The sequence below is a fragment of the Cinclus cinclus genome, chromosome 28, assembly GCF_963662255.1.
Source record: "Cinclus cinclus chromosome 28, bCinCin1.1, whole genome shotgun sequence".
NCBI lineage: Eukaryota > Metazoa > Chordata > Aves > Passeriformes > Cinclidae > Cinclus > Cinclus cinclus.
In genome coordinates, this window is record NC_085073.1 from 2176264 (window position 1) to 2198176 (window position 21913).

At 50.9% G+C, this 21913-nt stretch overlaps 1 protein-coding gene across 1 annotated transcript in view; it reads right to left on the reverse strand.

Moving 5' to 3' along the window:
• Positions 1 to 832: 832 nt before the first annotated feature.
• Positions 833 to 21913, reverse strand: part of REXO1 (RNA exonuclease 1 homolog) — a 43620-nt gene continuing 22539 nt past the window's right edge. The window contains exons 5-16 of the mRNA XM_062509978.1: positions 21607 to 21770; positions 19368 to 19505; positions 17851 to 17974; positions 16674 to 16787; positions 14642 to 14779; positions 12489 to 12602; positions 11823 to 11896; positions 8241 to 8351; positions 7797 to 7912; positions 7462 to 7600; positions 4091 to 4211; positions 833 to 3114 (exon numbers count right to left, since the gene is read on the reverse strand). Of these exons, the coding sequence (XP_062365962.1) occupies positions 3026 to 3114; positions 4091 to 4211; positions 7462 to 7600; positions 7797 to 7912; positions 8241 to 8351; positions 11823 to 11896; positions 12489 to 12602; positions 14642 to 14779; positions 16674 to 16787; positions 17851 to 17974; positions 19368 to 19505; positions 21607 to 21770 (1442 nt within the window). The 3' untranslated portion in view covers positions 833 to 3025. The remainder of the gene's footprint in view (positions 3115 to 4090; positions 4212 to 7461; positions 7601 to 7796; positions 7913 to 8240; positions 8352 to 11822; positions 11897 to 12488; positions 12603 to 14641; positions 14780 to 16673; positions 16788 to 17850; positions 17975 to 19367; positions 19506 to 21606; positions 21771 to 21913) is intronic.

The following is a 21913-nucleotide window of genomic DNA, read 5'->3' on the forward strand; positions in this document are numbered from 1 at the left end:
CCCTTGTCCCCAGTCCCTCTCCAGCTCTCCTGGAGCCCCTTCAGGCCCTGCAAGGGGCTCTCAGGTCTCTCTGGAGCCTTCTCTTCTCCAGGTGAGCTCCCCAAGCTCTCCCAGCCTGTCCCCAGAGCAGAGGGGCTCCAGCCCTTGGAGCATCTCCGTGGCCTCCTCTGGACTGGCTCCAGCAGCTCCACGCCCTCCTGATGCTGTTCCCCAGGGCTGGGGGCAGCTCTGCAGGTGGGGTCTCACCTGAGCAGGGCAGGGGGGCAGAATCCCCCTCTCCCCTGCTGCCCACGCTGGGGGCTCAGCCCAGCACAGGGGGGGTTCTGGGGTCAGTGCCCATGGCTGGGGCAGGTTGAGCCTCTCCCCCCACCAGCACCCCAAGTCCTTCTCCCCAAGGCTGTTCTCCATGAGTTCATCTCCCAGTCTTTGCTCAGGGCTTCTATTACCCCAGACCCAGGTGCAGGACCTTGGACATGCTGAACCCACTTCTCCAGCTTGGGGAAGGATCTCCTGGGAAACCTGCCCAGACCCTCCCCTCCACAACCCCACAACCCATACACAGGCAGAGGAGTCTCAGACTCAGGAATGTGCATCTAGTCAACACTCTTTTATTAAAAACAATTACAAAAAGTTACAGGCTACAATCGTTCTGTACAACCCAACCAAACCTCTGGTGCCTGGGGAGGCGATGGCAGCACTGGGCCAGGACTGGCTCTGAACACACCGATGGCGTGGCTGGATATGGTTCCACTTTCCCAGGGACATCCCCTGACACAGGCCACCCCCCCAACACCCCCACCCCAAAAGCCTCTGTTGAGGCTGAACCCTGGGGAAAGGAAGGGGAAATGAAGGAGGTCCCATGGTCTGGCAGGATTCCTGCCTGCCCGAGTCCCAGGAGATGAGATTGAGCCAAGCAGCTCCACAAGCAGGACACCAGCACACCATGGCCATGGTAGAATGCCCTGGCTTTTCCAGGGAAGGAGCTGCTGTGGGAGGGCTGGGATGCAGGGGCTGCCTGTCAAGGAACAGGCAAGAAGCAAGAGCCAGATCTGAGACCTGACACAGCTGCTCCAGCGACATTCCATCGCTGCAGCCAGGGGTGAAGATAAATGTGGGATAAACATGGGAAAGAGGCAGAAGCAGGAACAAACCTTCCCTCTCCAGCTGGGAGGAACTGAACTCTGTCTCTCCCACAGTCTGGGCAGGAGCAGCCCTGTTCCCTGCAGACAGTGGGACAGGCCAAGGTGTCCCAAGGCTGCTTGGGGTTGAATCCCCAAGGCAGGGAAGGAGCAGAGCTGGACGAAGAACACTGGTGGAACAGCAGGGAGCTGCATCCCCAAAACCTGGGGTAAGGAAAAGGCTGCCAGAGGGAACATAGATGGGCTCAGCAGCAACAGGAGTCTTTACAGCCACACTTCTCTTGGTGGCTCCCAGAGAGCCTGGCAGAGAAGCCACCTCCCTGCTTCCAAGGGCAGCAGTGGGACGGGCAGAGTTCACCAGGCCCAGCGTGGGGCTGGAGCAGGACATCCCTGTCCTGGAACACAGCCCAGCCCACACTCCTGCCCACAGGCTGGGACAGCTGAGCAGGACATGCAGGGGACACACAGCTGTCCTCAAACCCTGAGCCCAGCAGGGGTACAAAGGAGTGAGCAGGACCTGGCTCCAATAGGAACCAAACCTCAGCAGCTCCTCTGCCCCCCTGCCCCCAGACTGACACAGCCAGCCCATGTCAGGGACACAGGGGCACAGCAGCCACCAAGGAACACAATTTCAGTGCTACCAGGGAGGGTGAGGAGTCACTGCTCTGGGAATGGGGTGAAGGTGCTCCCTGACCCCAGCTGAAGACCCCATCCATGGGGATTGTTGCTCTCAGCTCTGCTGTCCCCAGACAGCAGCAGGGTCTGGGCAGAGAGATCCACCAGTGCCATCCAGTCTGCCTGGGCTCTGCCCCACTCACCTCAATGAGTCACACTCAGCAGATGCTTTTTTCCAGGTACCAGACACACAGCTGGGTCCTTCATTCTCTACAGAATTCCCAACATGTAAACAAGTTGAAATGAAGGATTTTTCCCTATTGCTTTTGCCTGTACCAATTCCCTGCATCAGGGACAAGCTGGTGGGGAGTCCTGCACAGTGCTGAGGCCACCCTTAGGTGTAACCCTGCACACCCCAGAAACCTTGTTCCCTGAACACAAGCTCACGGGCCCTGCAGGAAGCTGAGGGTCAGGGAAGGACTGCTTGTTGTCCTACCCTGCAGTGATGGGATGCAGGTTCTCCCTGGCTCAGGGAGCTGTTTGTCCCTGTCCTGCCACATGGTCCCCTGAGGTCTGGGCAAGGTGTGACACTCTTGATTTCTCCCTTTGCACTGACTGCAGAACCAGGTGCCAGCCGACACTCAGCAAGGAGATCATCTGGGGCACAGCAGGTGGCAATTCCCAGATCCTACCTCACTCCTCTCCCTCCAGGTGCTCAGAACCAGCCTCCCTCTTTTGCAGTTCTGCAGTGGAATTGCACCAGGATCTCTTCCCAGCTGCTTGATCCTCAGCTCTTGCTTCCCACACCAGCTACACAATACACCCACAGCTTCCTGACCAACCTTCTTCCATCTCCCCCCTCTCCAAAAACAGCTTTGGAGTACAGAGGCAATTTAAGTTACATTTGGGGAAAAAACCAAAATAGTAAACGATCTACCTTTAACCGAACCAGAAAGATCCTTCTGCACATCTCCAACCTACCTCTAACAAGCTTCTCCTAGGAACCAAGAAGTAATGGTTGTGCTACTCAAAACCACCTTGCCAGGCCCACAAGGCAGTGCTTGGACCACAGAGAATTCCTCAGGTGGAGTCTGAGGATCCGAGAGCCACAACCTGGACAGGGGGACTGCAGGTGTGAGTCCAGGAGTCCTGCTGGGATGGCTGGGGAGCAGGAACATGCTGCTGGCACAGGGGGATAGAGTGGCTGTGGGCATTTATTGCACTGCTTCTTCACAGAGGTGCAGGAGAACAGCAGAGACACAAGGCGCAGGTCATCGCTTCACTTTTGCATCCTCCTTGATCTTCCACACCATCAGCTCCATGCAGGCTCTGGCGTCCTCACTAGAGTCGTGTCCTTCCACTGGAGACACAAACACAGGCATGGCAGTGACCCCTCTGCTGCAGGGGGCTGCCTGCTCAGCCCAGCACAGGCAGAGCCAGCTGCTCCCTGGCCCCTGCAGCCACAGCCACACCTGACAGCACCCTGAGCCACAGCTGGGGATTTAAAGAATTCCACAGAATCACAGAATGATTTCTGTTTTATGGTTTGTTCAAGCTCATCCAGTGCCAGCCCTACCATGGCTAGGGACTCCTTCCACTATCCCAGGGTGTTCCAAGCTCTCATCCAACTCAGCCTTGGGCACTGCCAGGGATCCAGGGGCAGCCACAGCTGCTCTGGGCACCCTGTGCCAGGGCCTCACCACCCTCCCAGGGAACAATTCCTTCCCAATATCCCATCCAGCCCTGCCCTCTGGCAGTGGGAAGCCATTCCCTGTGTCCTGTCCTTTCATCCCTTGTCTCCAGCTCTCCTGGAGCCCCTTGAGGTCCTGCAAGGAGCTTTAAGGAGTCCCCAAAGCCTTCTCTAGGCTGAACACTGCCGATTTTAAACATGCATTTTTTTTTCCACTAACCCCACCATTTTTGCTAGGCTTCAGCCTGACACCATCAGCTGTGGAAAAGTTGGGAGCTTCCCCAGCAGTGCTCAGGGAAGATGGGAGGGAATAGGCTCCATTTCCAATAGGAGAGTCCATCTCAGCTGGCCAGAGAGAGAAGGAAGAACAGGACCTGGCCCTAGCAGAGCCACCCTCAGCCTTCCCACACCACTTCCTTTGTCCCACTCAGCACAAGAAGGGAAGCAGGCAGAGCTCTGCCCTCAGAACAGAGGTCACACTGAAACGAGCTGTGGCTGAGGCTTCTTATGCCAGCACATTCCCAGCTACCACACACATGCAGGGGAAAAAACACCAGGAGCAAGAGGATGGGCTTGGGGAGAGCAGAGAAAGGCAGGGCCGAGGGGACCACACCCAGGAGGAAGTGGGGTCCCTCAGAGGTCTCACCATTGTCCTGGATGATGCGTTTGAGGTAGTCAGCCATGAGCGTGCGCAGGGCGCGCTTGTAGGGCAGCCCCAGGCGGTGGGGGAACACGATGGCTGTGTCCACTACTGTGCCGTGGATCAGCTGAGGGAGGGAGCACAGGAACAGGGTGATTTCCCCACTCCCACAGGGACAGGCACTCCTTGGGATTAGCCATGCTGTAGCAACCTTCCGGTCACCTCTGGGGCTCTGTGCAATGCTCTCCCAGCTGCTGACCCAACCAGTCTGGCAGGAGGCTCTGCCTGCATCCAGGATGAGTCCCCTTGCAGGGTGTGTGCACACAGCATTCCCACTGCTGTGCCAGCCACACGCCTTCCCCAGAGCCCTGAAACCTCACATTCAGGGCAGCAGAGATTCAGGGCTGGTCTAACTCATGCAAGACAGGCCAATCTTTAATCCCCCAGCCTGGAGAAGCTGGAATAGATCTGGAATATTTCACAATTAAAAATTAAACTGAAGAACCAGCTGGCTGGTTCAACAGCCCCTGTGTGAGTTGTAGCAACCTTTCAACTGCTTCTCAAGATGAAGCAGCTCAGTCCCATGAGTGGCACCCCTGCCCATGGCAGATGATTCCAACTGGGTAATGTTCATGGTACCTTCCAACCAAACCATTCTGGGATTCCAAGATGGGGACAGAAGTAGGCAGGATGTACACAACAAAGCAGGATGCACACCACAGTACTGATACTGAGTAGGACTGGCCTTCAGGGTGCAAACCAATGCCAAATCTTCCCATCTGCCAGCAGTGACTCAACAGGAAGTTTTTAACCAGCACCAGCTCAGCAAGGATGGAATGAGACAAGGAAAGTCTATCACTGAATCATATCAGAGAGTGTTTCAAGTTGGGACTTTTTAAAGGGCTTCTACTCCATCCTCTGCCATGGGCAGGGACACCTTCCACTGTCCCAGGTTGCTCCAACCCCAGTGTCCAACCTGGCCTTGGACACTGCCAGGGATCCAGGGGCAGCCACGGCTGCTCTGGGCACCCTGTGCCAGGGCCTCACCACCCTCCCAGGGAACAATTCCTTCCCAATATCCCATCCAGCCCTGCCCTGTGGCAGTGGCAGCCATTCCCTGTGTCCTGTCCCTCCATCCCTTGTCCCCAGTCCCTCTCCAGCTCTCCTGGAGCCCCTTCAGGCCCTGCAAGGGGCTCTCAGGTCTCCCTGGAGCCTTCTCTTCTGCAGGTGAGCACCCCCAGCTCTCCCAGCCTGGCTCCAGAGCAGAGAGGCTCCAGCCCTCTAATCCAGCCCCTCAGCTATGAATTGTCACCATGCTGGAAGAACTGAGAATGCTTAAAGGATCAAAGTGCTCCCTGCCCTGCACCAGGGGACCTGGGGACAGCCAAAAGGCCCCACCTGACAAAGTCCATAATCATAGGGCAGGTTGATTTTTTTTAACACCGATTTCTTCCTCTCAAGCTAAGACAAGATTAATCCTTTGCTATCATGAATTGCATTGAGTGGGAGCTAAAGGAATTTAGATGAAGGCAATCCCATATCCTGAGCATAGGAGTGAAGTGCAGGGCCTAAGAGATAAACCTGTGTCCCAACATGGATGACTCCCAACAGAACCTTAATAATCCCCTCTTCCTCTCTTCCTCCAGGCACCAGCTTATGTTGCATGACATCTCACAGACCCAACTGCCCCACAACAGCTGCACTTGAACAGAAACAACCTGCTCCACTCCTCAAAGTATAAAACTGCCAACATTATGGATATCCTCCCCTGGACTGCACTCAGCTCTGGCACCCTCCCAGACACAGTGGTAATAACTTATGTAGATCAGGAAGACTGAGGAAAAAGGATAATAAAGCTTTAAATAAAACTTGAAATGCCATCAGCACTTGGAACTTGCCACAGCCATTAGTGAGATATGGCTTTACTGCCACAGCCCTCGGCCATTCTGCTGTGACACCCCACAGCTCTGCTGGAGCGCTCTGGGCTCCTTCTCTTGGCAGCACCTGTGGTGCTAAGAGAAAATCAAGCCTCTAAGAGGCCAAGGCAGTCATCTCGAGCTGATCTAACTGGAAATAATGTTTTTCTGATTATGATGAAACCTCTCCAAGGCTGGGATAAAGGGTGCCATGGAGAGGTAAAGTGTTTTACAGGCATTAAAAGCTCCTGCTTCCAACCCAGCATTGGGAGCTGGCAGCCACAGAGGCTTCAGCAGGAGAGCCGTGGGATAAAGAATGGCTGAGGGAAGTTCTGGCATGTGAGCACAAAGAGTTGGCTTCTGCCTGCCACACACTCTCCTGGTGACCCAGGACAAACCCCTAGGGCTGCAGTGCCTCAGGACACTCCCTGGCAGGACAGCAAAGATGGCTGAGGGATGGGAACACTGAGCTGATGAGGGCCAGGCAGGAAACAGGACAGGTAAAAGGTCAAAATAACTTCATCAAAGTAACATCACAATTCCTAGAAAAGCTGGCACAAAACAGAGAAGAGACCTGGCAGAGGTGAGAGGCAAATGATTTGGGATCAGTCATAGAATCATGGAATGGTTTGGGTTGGAAGAGACCTTAGAGACCATCTTGTTCTACCTTCCACCAGACCAGGCTGCTCAGAGCCCTGTCCAGATCTGTCACCCTGGGCAGCAGCAGCAACTAAAAGTTCAGGTGACACCATGAGTGACACACATGACCCCACTCCCTTGCACTTCCACCACAACCAGCTTCACACAGCTTCAGAGACTGGACAAACCACAGAATTCTGGAATATCCTGAGCTGGAAAGGAACCACAAGGATCATCCAGTCTAACTCCTGGCATTAACTAGGAGACCCCAACAATCCCACCCTGAGCATCCCTGAGAGCGGTGTCCAAACGCTCCTGGAGCTCTGGCAGCCTTGGGGCCGGGACCATTCCCTGGGGAGCCTGGGCAGTGCCCAGCACCCTCGGGGGAAAGAAGAACCTTTCCCTGAGCTCCAGCCCAAGCCCTGACACAGCTCCAGCCCTTGCTGGGCTCCTGTCCCTGGTCATGACAGTGGAAAGATCAGTACCTGCTCCTCCTCTTCCTCATGAGTATGTTGAAGACTAGGATGAGACTCCCCTCAGTCTCCTCTAGGCTGAACAAACCAAGTACCCTCAGCAGCATCTCATGAGGCCCCTCCAGACCGTTTCCATCCTCACAGCTCATCTGGACACTTTCTAATGGATGCATGGCTTTTTTATATTGTGGTGCCTAAAACTGCACACAGGACCTGAGGTGAGGCCACCCTATTACTGTGAACTCTTGGTCCTTGGAAATACACAGTTCCTAAATTTGAAGGAGGCATCTAACACGCCCTAGGGTGGGAAAGCACCACAGGGAGATGTGAAGACAAGAGCCCTAGTTACCTTTAGTGCAAATAAGTCGCTCTCCAAGCTGTGCCCAATCAATATGGTGTCTGCACTGAACATGTTCAGTAGGACGGCTTGGACATCCCGCAGGGTGATGCTCGTGTTCTCCAGGTCCTCTTCTGTCACACCTGAGAATCTGCAGAGCAACAGGACACAGGTGGGCATCCTTCACCTCAAGGCCCAAAGCCCCTCAGCCCTTAGGGACTGGTGGTCAGTGGAGTTTCAGCAAGTGCTCCCAGCCACGCCACATTCCTGAGAGAGCACAAAGCTCTGTCCCAAGGAAGAGCATCCCCCCTGGTGTCACAGCCCTTACCTGGTGTCTCAGCCCTTACCTGGTGTTGTAATCCACCACCTTGGAGTCTGGCTTGACAAACGTGTCGTACACCACTTTCAGCTCGGAGTTGATCACAGTTACTCTTGTCAGCTCCAGTCCTTGCTTAGTGTAGCACTGCAAGGAACAGGGCAGCTGTGATATGAGACACCAGGCCGACCACAGCGTGGGAGCTGTGGAGCCCCTCACCCTTTCTGCAGCTCCCAAAATGCAGTACATCTGGTACAGCAAGGCCAGGCAGCAGCACTGCCCAGCGTGGGCCAGTCAGAGCCTGCCAGGGCTGCACAGCCCTCAAGCCAAACACACCAATCAATAAGAGCTCATTTACACCTCCAGCACCAATATTCAGAACAGAGAGAATGAGGTCAGGAAACAGCTTCCCTTCATCCACTTGTGTCACACTTCAGCCAGCCCCAAAAAAGATTTGTTTTGCCTTTGGACCCACCATTTCACAGTCTAAGGCATAGATCCCAGGGTAGCCATCAGTCGTGGGCAGCTTCTCAAAAGTCTTCACAAAACCATCCAAGCTCTCCTTGCGCCCATCGTGCACGTGTTGCTGAAAGGAAAAGACAGGGACACTTGGTGATGACATGAACAAGAAGCCAAAGAGCCCATTCCAACAAACCTCCACTTCAACAAAAGTGGGTTTTTAATAATTTCTTCATAAGGAATAAGTTTTGCCTACAGTAAGCCTGAGAAGTTCACAACCACAGCAAACACAGCCATGGGCAGCCCTAATTCCAATGGCAAATCAGGGCTGGTGGCATCGTACTGACAGCACATGGAGGAGCAGGACATCACGTGTCTGGGGAGAAGGAGTTTTCAATCTGGAGTAGAATTAGTTAGCAAGGGGCACACTGAGGCCCGACACTGATGTAACTCCAGCTCCTGGCTCCTGTAGCTAAGATAAGCCCAGGTGCAGGATCCTAACCCCAACATCCCTGTGTGAGCACAAGCAGCAGACACCCAGCTCCAGAGCGTGTCTCTGTGTGCATCCACTCACAGCTACTGCATTCCCCACCAACAGGAGCTCCAGCCCACCAACACTTGATGCAATAGAGGGCATTTCCAAGCACTCTGCACTGTTCCCAGCTAAAGCTCCAGGGTCAACAAGATCCAGGAGGAAAACTCAAGGAGTGACTTCACAAGTGGCTTAAGCCAGTGCATGACTGAGCTGCTGTTGCAACACAGGTACTCCCACACTTCTCCACAGCACAGATCCCAGTGGTTATCCTGAAACCTTCCTGGCAGCAGGGATTCTAAGGTGGGTGAAGTTTAAAGGGGAAGCAGGAACAGGTAACTGGGGGCAAGGCAGAGATGTGACTGCCCTTTTGCCTGCTGACATGGATTTATGCAAAACCAACCTTCACCACACCCAGCAGTGATGTTCTCCCTCCCTTATTCCCCAGTAGGATTTTCTGTTGTGTTTTTGTCTGTCCCTAAATCTCCATGTATTTGTGCACAGTCACAGCAGCCTGGGCACAGCTTCCTTCACCATGCTCAAAACCATGGAACCACTGAATCCTTAAGGGTGGAAAGGACTCCCAAGATCATCAAGTCAACCCAGCAGCCTTACCATGGTCACCATTAAACCACATCCAGAAGTGCCACATCCACTTGTTTTATGAACACTTCCAGGGATAGTGACTCCACCCACTGCCCTGGGAAGCCCCTTCCAATGCTTTACAAGCCTTTTTCAGTGAGGAAATTTTCCCAATATCCACCCTGAGACTCCCCTGGCCCAGCCTGAGGCCATTCCCTCTCCTCCTGTCCCTGTTCCCTGGGAGCACAGCCCGACCCCCCCGGCTGTCCCCTCCTGTCAGGGAGTTGTGCAGAGCCACAAGGGCCCCCCTGAGCCTCCTTTTCTCCAGGCTGAGCCCCTTTCCCAGCTCCCTCAGCTCCTCCTGGTGCTCCAGACCCTTGCCCAGCTCTGCTCCCTTCTCTGGACATGCTCAAGCTCCTCAGTTTCCTTCTTGTCATGAGGGGCCCAAAACTGACCTCAGGATTTGAGGTGGAGCCTCAGCAGTGCCCAGCACAGTACAGGGCTTCCCATAGGGCTCACGCTACAAGGAATGAAACTGTTGTGGTTTGTCTAGGGATTAAGGGCTGGAGAGATGAGGAACTGAGGCCCCTGTTAAGCTAATACGTGTGGGCAGAGAGGAAACCAAAGCAGGATTTGCATATTTTCCTGCACAGGTCACTATTACAGGTGCAGCCAGAGCACAGGAACTGCATCATTTGAAATTAATGAGGCAGCTGGGGCCAACACTGAGGCCAATCTCTCCTTGTATCCAGAGCCAGCACTGCTCAAAGGCCTCATGGATCACTGCTTCCCAAGTGCAAGGGGCTGCACTCTGCACCCACGGCACAGACCCTGCTGTGCTGAGGGAATGGGGAGGGCAGCTCAGCAGCCAGGAGACAGCAAACACCTCTCCTCCACAGCTTCAGCCCTTCCTTCCCTGAGTAACACAACAGAACTGAGCAATGAGGTGAAAAAACAACCCAAACCCTATTAGGTATTTTTGTCCATCGGTTGTTGCTCTGAATCTGCCCAATTCTTCCTGGCTGGGAGGAGGGCAGGGAAGTTGCTCCTGTTTTTGAGAGCCCAGGGAGCAGCAGGCTCGGGTATCACAAAGAGCAGCCACTGCAGGCTCCCTGGAGCAGCATGGCTCCCTCCTGCCATCTCCTGCCTCCCTGCCTAACTGCAGCAAACCCGGGCAGGGACTCCCCTGAGCTTGGACAGACACACGCGAGCTTTTCTAACCAGCTCCAGGTCCACTTACTGAGAATGGCATCTTACTAAAAAAATATTTTCTGCTTTCAAAGCCCTTCTTCAAAACTGAAGGATTCTGTGCACCCCAATATCCCAACATTCCGCTGCATGCTCTGATGCTGAGCAGGCTGTGGATTCAACCTTAAATCTACCAAAAGGTGCTCTGAAAACTGGGGGCTTATAAACAAGAGGGAGAAGGACTTTTTATATTGGTGTGGAGGGACAGGACACAGGGAATGGCTTCCCACTGCCAGAGGGCAGGGCTGGATGGGATATTGGGAAGGAATTGTTCCCTGGGAGGGTGGGGAGGCCCTGGCACAGGGTGCCCAGAGAAGATGATTTTTAAAAATATCCTAAATTCACATGGAAAGGAAAGAAAAGTAACAACCTGATCCCATCCAATCTGACTGTGCAGGGCAGGCTTTTATGATGCCCAGGAAATCCTTCCAGTTGTAACAACCCTTGAATTTTTGCCCAGAATTCACCTTCTACCTCTAGCTTTTGGTTCTCCCCTGTGTGGCAGCTGCCAAATATAAAAATGTCACCAAAACAAGTGACAAGGAGCATGCCCAGAGATGGCTGGCTGGGATGCCAGGCTGGGACACCAACTCTCCTGCAGCCTAAGGGAAAGAAAAAAGCACCTGTGCAAAGGTACCCCAAACAGGGCTCTGCTCTATCAAACTCCACATCTGAGCAGGCTTTTTATTGTTTTTTCTAGTGCTGGGCTCCTTCAAAAGTTGTTCTGTGGTATTTCAGAGTTACAACAGGCTCCTTGGGAAGGTTCCTCCTCTCATTACAACCAAGGACAGGCAACAAACAGAAAACTTGTCAGAAAACATTTATCCACCTGGAGAAAGTTACCTTAGCATGGGAATCTGGAAAGGAAAAGATGGGAAAAAGGATTTGGCACATTGTTGCCAAGGCTCTGAAATTGCTCTTTAAAAGGAAATAAAACCCTTATTTCTCATTTCTTCTGTGATTCACTACAGAACATGAGCTTTTCTATCTCCCTCAAGTAGATGAGCTGGGCAGCTCACGATAAATGAACCTAGCTCACTCCACACAGTAAAGTGTCAAATACTGGGTTTTCCTACCATTGCAGAGCAAAAAAAAAAAAAAAAGTTGTACTTGTTTTATCCCCTTAAGGGAAGCCACTGTTCTTCTAAAGGCTTAAGCAAGGATTTCCCAGCCACTGCAACTGCAAGCAGAGCACAGATGTCACTGAGAATAAAAAGGTGTTGTTCCATCACTTACTTTAGCAACCTGGCAGCCTGGTGACCCCACAGCTCCGGAGCAGCAGCTGTAGTGAGTTTCCCACCCACCTGGCACTGAAAAAGCAAGAGATAAAGGGTCAAGGGGAACAGTCTTGTTAACAAGAGACCTGAACTTCAGCTTTCATGTGCAGAACCCCTGGATGAGCACAACAATAACGTGCCAAACATAGGGGGAAAATAACTGTGGATTCACAGGCAGCAATCTAAAGAGTTTAAGTCTCTGGTACTCAGCCAGACAAACTCCAGAAGCCACTTGGATGCTCTGATGGAAAACCAGGGGAGAGCTCAAACTAGGTTAGTGCCTTGCTGCAAATGAATTCAACCAAGATCAGTGAACTCTCCTGGGAGTGACAGACCTCTAGTGCTCCCAGTCAGCTTTTCAAAAGGGTGATTTCTTTCAAAAAGCACGGTAAGGTTTTTTCCTTTAGTTTTCTGAACAAAGATGAAGCACCTCCGCTGCAGTCCCAGCGTCACATTCTGGAGACCGCCAAGCCCAGCAGCTCCTTGCAAGACCATTTCAGTGTCAGGGGCAGGAACTGTCACCACCTGGGAGCGTGACAAGCCCCAAAACAAAGCTCAAAGCTGAGGAAGAGTATGTGTTTGGAGCTGGAGCACAGCCAATCCCCCTGGCAGGGCCGTGCCTCACCTCTCTGCTTGCGCAGCCGCCCCCAGTGATGGACACACTCCTCTTTCCGGATGCAGTTCCCCGAGGCTGAGACCATGTACTCGGTGCCACAGCGACAGCAGATCCTGCACGAGGCTTGGGGACAGGAGAGAAACAACAATCAGGTCACTGGAAACCCCTCACCTGCTTAACCTGGCCAAAGAAAAGCAAATCACGATCACTCAAGCCCCAAATGCTGTTAAATGGTGTTTTGTGTTTAAAAAATGGTGTTTGTTATTTCAAACCCCTATAAAGGCACAGTAATCCCCCTGAAATCTGCCCCCCCAAACACTTCCCAGAGGCAAACACAAAGACTCTCCAGTGGCTTTGGTGCACATCAGCTGCCCCCAGTTTCATCAAGGTTTGCTGCATTGTTTCTCCATGCACAGCAAATTACGTTGGAGTCTAACAGAGTTATTTTAAGGAACAGGATAAATAAGTCATTCTTTGGACACTAGAGCTAATGAAGCCTTGTTTCCAGGGGATCTGTGCCTTGTCACTTCTAAATGACATTTTAGCTCTTCCAGGGCACAGCTTTCCTGTCAGGATTTTCCAGCAGCTAAACCCAGGAGCACTTAGGGCAGGGCCTGGCCCAGCAAGGGGGCAATCTGCACCTGCTCCCTCCTAGCACCTCTGCTTTTACTGCCCAAAATTTGGGGAAGGGAGATGCAAAAAGCCACTGTGAAGGAGCTGTCATTCTTCTGGTCTCCATGCAATTCCATGAGTTTTGGTGTGAGCATTAAAGGTGTTAGCACATTCCCAGCTCTGCCCAACACCAGCCAACTGGTCACAGTGGCAGCAACAGCTTTAGTTAAACAAGAAAAACTTCAAAGATCCTGCAACATCTGCACAAAACTACAGGAACAAAACCAGGAACATGAGCACAGGATCATATGAAGGAGCAGGCTGGTTCCCTGGAAAAAAGGGCTCTCACAAATACAGCACTTGACAGTGTTAATGCATGAGAGCTTTTGCCCAGGTTGCTTCAGCAACCACAGGATGAATGTAGGCACAAGGTGTTAACATGGATGAGCACTTAACACACTTTAGTGAGGTCTCTCCACAGAGATGCTCAGGGGAGCGTGGCAAAGCACCTTAAAAGAAATCCCCAGTCTGAATTTTATTCCTGCTGCAGCACAGCCTGCTTTAGTCAGGGCTGAGGAACAGAAATTTTGCCATGAGTTCAGAAAATTCAGAGGAGGATCCCATCCTGTCCTGAGGAAACCTGTGGGATCAAGGGCAGGTTGGATGTGGCTTGGAGCAACTCACTCTGGTGGAAGGTGCTCCAGGGGGTAGAATGAGATGGGCCTTAAAGTCCCTTCCAGTCCAAACTATTTTGTGATTTTACGATCATTTTGTCCAGCTGCAAAAAGGCTATGGGCAACTATGTGGCCCAGCAGTGGCACGAGATCAAACAGAAAACTCTGCAATCCAGAGCAGCACAGCAGGATCCCTGCAAAGCCAGCCTGGCCCAGTGTCTGTCCTCACTCCACCATAACAGCAGCTCACACAGACAGAGACAGAAAAAAATCCTTCCCCTGGGAGAGAGGAGGGTCACCAAGTGCAGAACAGGAGCCTCCTTCCAACCTGCTCAGTTGCTGTTCTTTGGCAACACAGAATCATGGAATTGCTAAGGTTGGAAAAGACCTTTAAGATCAAGTCAACCATCAGCATCACCACCACAGTCACCACTAAACCATGTCCTCAAGTGCCACATCCACACATTTTTTGAACATTTATGGGGATGATGACTCCACCACTGCCCTGGGCAGCCCATTCAATGCTTCATAATCTTTTTCATGAAGAAATTTTCCTTTATATCCCATCTAAGCCTCCCCTAGTGTGACTTCAGGCCATTTCCTTTCATCCTGTCACTTGTTACCTGGGAATTAGAAATTAGAAACTTCCCTCAGGCTCACAGCCCCACAGACTATAAACTCTGGGTCAAAACTAGCATTCTCAGGATGTGAAAGCTGAAGAAACTCTCCATGCAGGAACGCAGCAGAATTCTGCAACCACACTCCCCATCACAACAGAAGCAAAGGCTCCACACTGAGACTTTTATACAACCAGAAAGGGCAGCTTCAGCTGTATCCAGCAAATCCTGCAGAAGGAAAAGAGCCAGCAGAGCTTACAGTCAATCACTTTCTTCTCCTCTGCAGTGAAGAGCACAGCACGTCCAGCCTTCTCGGGGTGAGGCATTGGGTACCCGTTCTCCTTGAGCTGCTCCTCGGTCAGCAGGTACTCCTTGAGGCGCCGGTACAGGGCAGCTCCTGCACACAAACACAGTGCTCAGCTCCAGCACTAAAGCACTGCCTGCTTCCATGCCTTCACCAAGTCTCCTGCCTGGATAAATTGCCCCCACTACTCTGGACTTGCTTCCACTGGCTTGGCTCAGCTCAGGATGGACACGGGAAGAGATGTTGGGTGGTAATTTTTTTAATCTGGTCATTAGCGCACAAGTTGATCTTTAAACTCCTTGAACAAGGAGCATTAAGTCTGGAAAACACAGATGGAACAGAATTCCTCCAAAAGGCTCATCTTCAGCTTTGCTGTTACAGATAAAATCAACCCAATCTGGGCTGCAAGAGACCTTGGAGGTCATCCCATTCTGCCCCCTGCTGTGGCAGGGACACCTTCCACTATCCCAAGCTGCTCCAAGCCCCAATGTCCTACCTGGCCTTGCACACTCCCAGGGATCCAGGGGCAGCCACAGCTGCTCTGGGCACCCTGTGCCAGGGCCTGCCCACCCTCACAGCCAGGAATTCCTCCCCAATATCCCATCTAGCCCTACCCTCTGACAATGGAAAGGCATTCCCCCTTGTCCTGTCAATAAATGTGTGACTTCTCCTATTTTAATGTTTAAATACAACAGCTGGTAATTGGTAAGAAAGCCCTCAAAGGCCACACAGAGCTCCCTAAAAACTTAATTATCAGAAGTTTCTTCCTATTACTGATTTCAGGCTGCTTGTTTCATTTCACAGAATAATTACAACTTCTTGCACTCTGCTCAATACCTCCTTCGGCTGCTGTGTTAAACCCTTCCAATATTGCTGGGTGCCCTTTGATGTTGCTTAGCTGAGCTATACTGGCCCTTTTAAGCTTTCCCAATGTCAATTCCTTCTGTTCCATGGCCTCCCCGGCTCTTCTCTGATCTCCTCCACAATTTGCCTACATCTCTTGGCAACCAAAATACCCATAACTGATTTGAGCTCACATGAAAAACGCTCGTGGCACAACCCTTTGGCTACAATATGACCTTACTGTGACATTGGTGAAAGTGCAACTGAGCCCTGCAGAGATGGAGATTTTTAACTTTGCCTTTTAATCTGACAGGCACATTGTAAAGAACTGCTTCAGGGCAAGGAAGTTAAAGTAAAATAATGCCCAAAGCACAAGAGGCAGCTCCAAATGGTTATTGATGCTCCATCAAAGCCAGCCAGGCTGCAGCAGTGACCTCACAGCCCCAGTAAGGATGGAAGGAGGGCACTGGTCAGTGCTGTCACCATTCCCCAGGGGACTCTGCAGCTTCATGATGCAGCCAGGTAATAACTCCTATCAGAGAAAACCCAGCATTTCAGGTCATAAAATCCTGGAATGTCCGGAGTGGGAAGGGACCCACAGGGATCATCAGTGCAGCCCCTGTCCCTGCCCAGACACCCCAACAATCCCACCCTGAGCATCCCTGAGAGCGGTGTCCAAACGCTCCTGGAGCTCTGGCAGCCTTGGGGCCGGGACCATTCCCTGGGGAGCCTGGGCAGTGCCCAGCACCCTCGGGGGAAAGAAGAACCTTTCCCTGAGCTCCAGCCCAAGCCCTGACACAGCTCCAGCCCTTGCTGGGCTCCTGTCCCTGTCCCAGAGCAGAGCTCAGCCCCAGCCCCTCTGCCTCCCCTCGGGAGGAGCTGCAGCCCCCGAGGAGTCTCCCCTCAGTCTCCTGTGCTCCAGCTGAACGAGCCAAGTGCCCTCAGCTGCTCCTCAGACCCTTCCCCAGCTCCGTGTCCCTCCTTTGGACACTCTCCAGCAGCTTTAGATCCTTCTGACAGTGTTGTGCCCAAAGTGCCCCCACAACTCGAGGTGAATGCACCAGCTTGATTCTGCTCCCCCTAATCAGTGTCACACCTCAGTTCCACCCTTATGAGTGACAGCCCAGCAGGAGCAGGGTCTGACCTGTCAGATCCTCGGCTCTCAGGCTCCCTGAGCGGTTCAGAGTAAAGCTGGTCTTAGCAGCAAGCTTTCCTCCCAGCACAGCTTCGTGGGACACCACCTTCTTGTTACTTGTCTCTGCAAGGAGAAAGGAACAACACAGAGATCAGGTACCCAGTGGGTGACTTCAGTCCTAATCTGAGACATTACACATGGGCAAGAGAAAGACTGTGTTTATCCTCTTGAATCCTTGCTTTGCTCCAGAAATGGATTTTTTTGTGCCACATGCTGGCCCAGCATTTCCATTCCAGCACTGCAGAGAGTTTTCTGTTCACACTGCCAGCCCACTGCAATTTTAAGGGCAGCAAGGACACTTTTACAGTTCTGCTACCAACTTGTAGCTGTCCTTGCTCATTCTGCACAGCAAACCCTTCAACTGACCAAAAGCAAGAGAGAAGCCAGCACAGAAACAACTTGACCCCTTCATGTGCTGTGTGAGGGTATCACCCACCCCAAAGAAGCAGCTTTGATTCTGGGGCCCTGCAGACCAACCTCCACACAGGATCTTTCAACTTCTTTCAGAAAGGAGCTTCAGAGCTCTAGAATATGCTCAGCACATCAGATAATGGCAAGAGGGGCTTTTTACTAATCATTAACTGGCAGCCCTCTCCTAAAGGCCAGCCTCCAAGTTCAGCTGTGCTGCCTAATGGCCAGGAATGTAATGAAGACAGAGGAGAGAAAAGGGAAGAGACTAGAGAAAAAAAATTCACAAGAACAGCACAAATTGATTGTTTAATGTACCCTCTCGAGAGCCAATAATGAAATGTCTTAACCCTCTTCGTTTCTCTCTTGAAGCTTAATGTGTGTAACAGATTTCTGTGGTGATGGAGGAGTCTATCACTTTGAAGGCATCATGTGAAAGTTACTCCATTAGCAGGGCTTTTCATTTGAAAGAACTTGTGCTAAAAAGAAATCCACCCGTGTGGCATTATCTCCATTTAGGCTGAGAAAGCCAAACAAAGCATTGCAGGACCTGCCTCTTGAAGGCCCATTAAAACTTGCCAGGCTATAAAAAGCTAAACTGGAGCTGTTTGCCTTTCAGCATAATGCTGCTGAGAAATGGGTTCTGGCTTTTCAAACAAGATTCTCTGTGGTTTGTAATGCCAGCAGGGCTCCAGCTGTTCAGCTGCACGGTACCTACTGTTGGTGCTGGCTGGGGAGTTGGGCACGAGGCTGCGCAGCTTCTTCAGGGTGTTCACGGCCACATTCAGGTAGATGTTGCGACTGGTGCTGCGCTCATAGGCCACCTTCTCCTCTGCCAGGGCCTGGAACAGCACAAGTCATCATCACACACTCTCCTCCCACTGGGCACAGAACCCCAGAATGATTGGGGTTGGGAGGAACCTCAAAGATCACCTTTTTCCACTTTCCGCTATCCCAGGTTGTTCCAAGCCCCATCCAACCTATCCTTGAACACTTCCAGGGATGGGGCAGCCACAGCTTCCATTGTTTTTGGATAAAATAAATGTTTGGCTCTTAAAATACAGACTCCAAGTAGGACACTATTCCCCCCCCAAAAAAAAAATTGCCTGACAAGGAATTGAGTAATAAAGCAGAACATGGCACAAATATGTACTGGTGTGGGGTCTTGCTCAGGTAAGGAAGAGGAAAAAAGTAATTTTATTTTAAACAAAGTGCTGGAAAAAGTACTTTCATGTGAAAGTTTCCTGAGGAGTTTAATAAAAATTTCCTAATTAGCAAAAAATTACTTTCTTCAAACTTTAACATATTTTAAATTGGTGTCATCCCTTCTCTTTTTCCCAATATAAAGTCTGCTGCCACCTTGGCTTAAGTATTCCAGAGCTGCTCTTGTTCCCAGGAAGATCTAACCCTTGCATGTTTCCATCAAGGAATTCTTGATTCTTGTTCTTGGAACTACCTGGAAAAAGCTGCTTTCCCCACTTGGGTGCAGTGCAAGATCTTAACTGGTAAGAAAAGGAGGTTTGGCAAATGGTGACTCCTTGGATGCAACAGGAAGTTGGGAAGGTGGAATACCACAAAAGAAATCCTCGTGGTGTCTGCTTTGTATTGGAATACACCACACAATGTCCCACATGTACCCAACTAATGGCCAAGCTTTTCCAATAAAATGGATTACCTCCTCAATTCTGCTTTTGGAAATCCTACTATACTGTCCTTACTGCTAGAAGGCTCCTTAAAAATCTCCTTAAAAGCCTTCAGAAGCAGCAAGGAAATCAATTCCTAACCAATTACATCTATCCCAAACACTTCCCTGTGCTCAACACTTTGATTCCAGGAGGTGTTTCTGGCTGCACCAGAGCAAAAGGTCTTTGAACACAATGGACACTCCTCTCCTGGAGTTATTAAAGGAATCAGGCAAGGTTTCCAAATAAATGGAAAGATGGGATTTCCTACTGGAAGCCCCCATTGGAATGACACTTTCTGTTGTCCAGTCTGGTAATATTTAATGCTAATTTTCTCAACTGAACTGTTGGTATATAGGGGAGTTTTCACAGAATCAGGGTTTGGCTTGGAAGGGACCTTGAAGATCATCTAGTTCCCACCCCCAAGTTTCTGCAAGCATAAATCCAATCCAGTTTTCTGGATCTGCTATCATTTTAGAAGGTCTTGGCCAACGCAGAGGATGTCATTCCCTGATGAAAACTTTATTCCTGAGAAGCAGGGACCTGTACAGACCTTGTCAAAGGCTTCCTGAGAGGAGGAACAGAATTTCAGGCACTCATCAATGAAGAGATTGAGATACCTCTGACGAATGTTGGTTGGGACTTTAGCACCAAATTCTGTGGGAATAACAGGCCTCTGTAAAGTGGTGCTCTGGAGGTGAGACAGAGAGAGAGAAAGAGGCTGGTCAGGCTCTAGGAGGTTGCTCTGAGACTCTCCCAATTCCTATTATTAATCATGGGGTGACTTCCTTTCTGAAAATCTGCCCAAAGCCAAATTTAACACGCAGCACTTCTGGTACTAAAAATACCACTTGAGGCTTCACCACCCTCAGTGCTTTAACTCCTTTAGAAAACAGCTGTATTTCACTCTGAAGTCAGCCAGGATCCAAGGACTCCAGGGGCATTAGTCACACACACAGGCATTCCAGAGCAGGGCATGCTGACATTCCCAGTGACAGATCCAATGTTGGATGGCACCAAGCACCACAGGCTGAATTGGAGCCATGAACACACAACACCAGTTATGGGCACCACAGACAAGTTTCATTCTCTGGCTGTGAACAGAGAACAGGAGGCCACTCCTGCCAGGCTGGCAGTCACTTAACCCATCCCATTTCCTAGGGCATTCCTGCAGATTGGGGGTTTTCTTCCTTTTTTAATGCCAATCATGATGTTCCTAAAAGGATTTACCCCTTCAATTTAATGGCATGTTCTTCAAAACATACATGCTGGACCAAGCTATGACCCACCACTGCAGTCTTCCATTTCACACCACGTCATACCCCACATCACAGCATACTTGTCTTTTTCTCAGAGAGGAAAATATATATTTATCTCTAAAACACCCAATTGCCTTGTCAGTTGCTCTCCATCCCACCCAAGATATATCCCTAAACCAAACCATCTGCTGCAATCTGCAATAAAAACAGCTCTGTGGAAGATGTGAGCTTGCTCCAAGGGAAGCAACTGGTCCTATCTCAATGGGAAAAGTGCTCATTTTCCCAAGAGACTCTCCCTTTGTTGCCTGTTCAAGGAGATTTGGTCCTCTTCATTAAATACATAAATTCTCAATCTTTAATATGATACCCTTAAGCACCTCTGTAACTCTGCTAAGTATTTTATCCTTTCAGCTAGTTCTCTTATTTTTAATCAGCTTCAAGTTCTACGCTACTATGGTGGCAGTTTGGGTGGGGAAAGAAAAAACATTACTTTTCACTCTTTGGGAAATAATCAGAGCAAGTTATGACAGATCTTGACACAACACATCATCAATAAAGGGGTTTTCAATCAAGTCCTGGCACTAACTACATTCTGCCATCCAATCCAGCAAACAGTTCCTTATGCCATGCCCAGGCTGCTCCAGGAGGAATTCTGCTCTGAATTGTCTTAGCAAGTGACAGCTTCCCAGTGCTCATGGGAAGGAGAGATTTAACAGAATCATGGAATGGTTTGGGTGGGAAGGGTATTGAAAAATCATCCCATTCCCACCCTCTGCCACAGGCAGGGCACTATCCCAGATTGCTCCAAGCCCCAGTGTCCAGCCTGGCCTTGGACACTTCCAGGGATCCAGGGGCAGCCACAGCTGCTCTGGGCACCCTGTGCCAGGGCCTCACCACCCTCCCAGGGAACAATTCCTTCCTAATATCCCATTTAACCCTGCCCTCTGGCAGTGGAAGCCATTCCCCCTTGTCCTGGCACTTTGCTAAGGAACTCATAGCAAAGGTACCCAAAGGCTGGGCAGAGATGCCAGGCAGTAAAGAGAAACAAAACAAAAACTAACTAAGACAAAAGAATCTTTTCTTTGAACACCAGCAGCAGCATGAAGTTCAGTGCTCACATTTTACTATCTAGGTCACAGAGGGACATTACTCATAAACACCTGCCTCAGTGTGGCCCCACAGAGCCTGGGAAGGCCATGAATCCATCCCTGGCTTTTGAGCAGGAGAGGTTCCAAGCCCCTGGCCCAAACACACCCAGGCCAGTCAGCACAAGAGAAGGTTCAAACTGGAGACAAGTAATCAATATTCACAGAGATCAGAGCAGCACTTAAGTATTTCTACCTTTTTAAGCTCCTACCCCTTGAGTGTTTAATTTTTTATACAATGCTATCCAGGAAAACCACAGGAAGAAACAAACCCACTTAATCAACATAATCAAAACACCACTTTCAGTGAGTGCTAAGTTTGGAACAGCAGGATCAAACATTCCACCCTCCTCAGGGAATGACAGGAAAGAATTCAAATTCCCCTTACCTGTAAGGAGGGAACATGTGCTACCCTTTTGGGCACGATGGTGCTGGTGGTCTTGGAAGCCATCCCAGCCAAGGTGCAAGGCTTCAGAGGAAGGGTGGGGGCTTCAGAGTCATTGGAAGGTGTGACACTCCTGCCACCAACAGTCGCCTTACTGCTCCCGAGGCCTGCAGGGAACACAAAACACTCAGGTGCAAATCCTGCCACTGGGCTTCGGGCTGCCAGAATGAACTCACTATCAAAGGCCAGTGCTGCAAGCTGTGATTTTCTCAAATCCAGGTCTCCAAAGGGATACAAATTGGGCAATTGT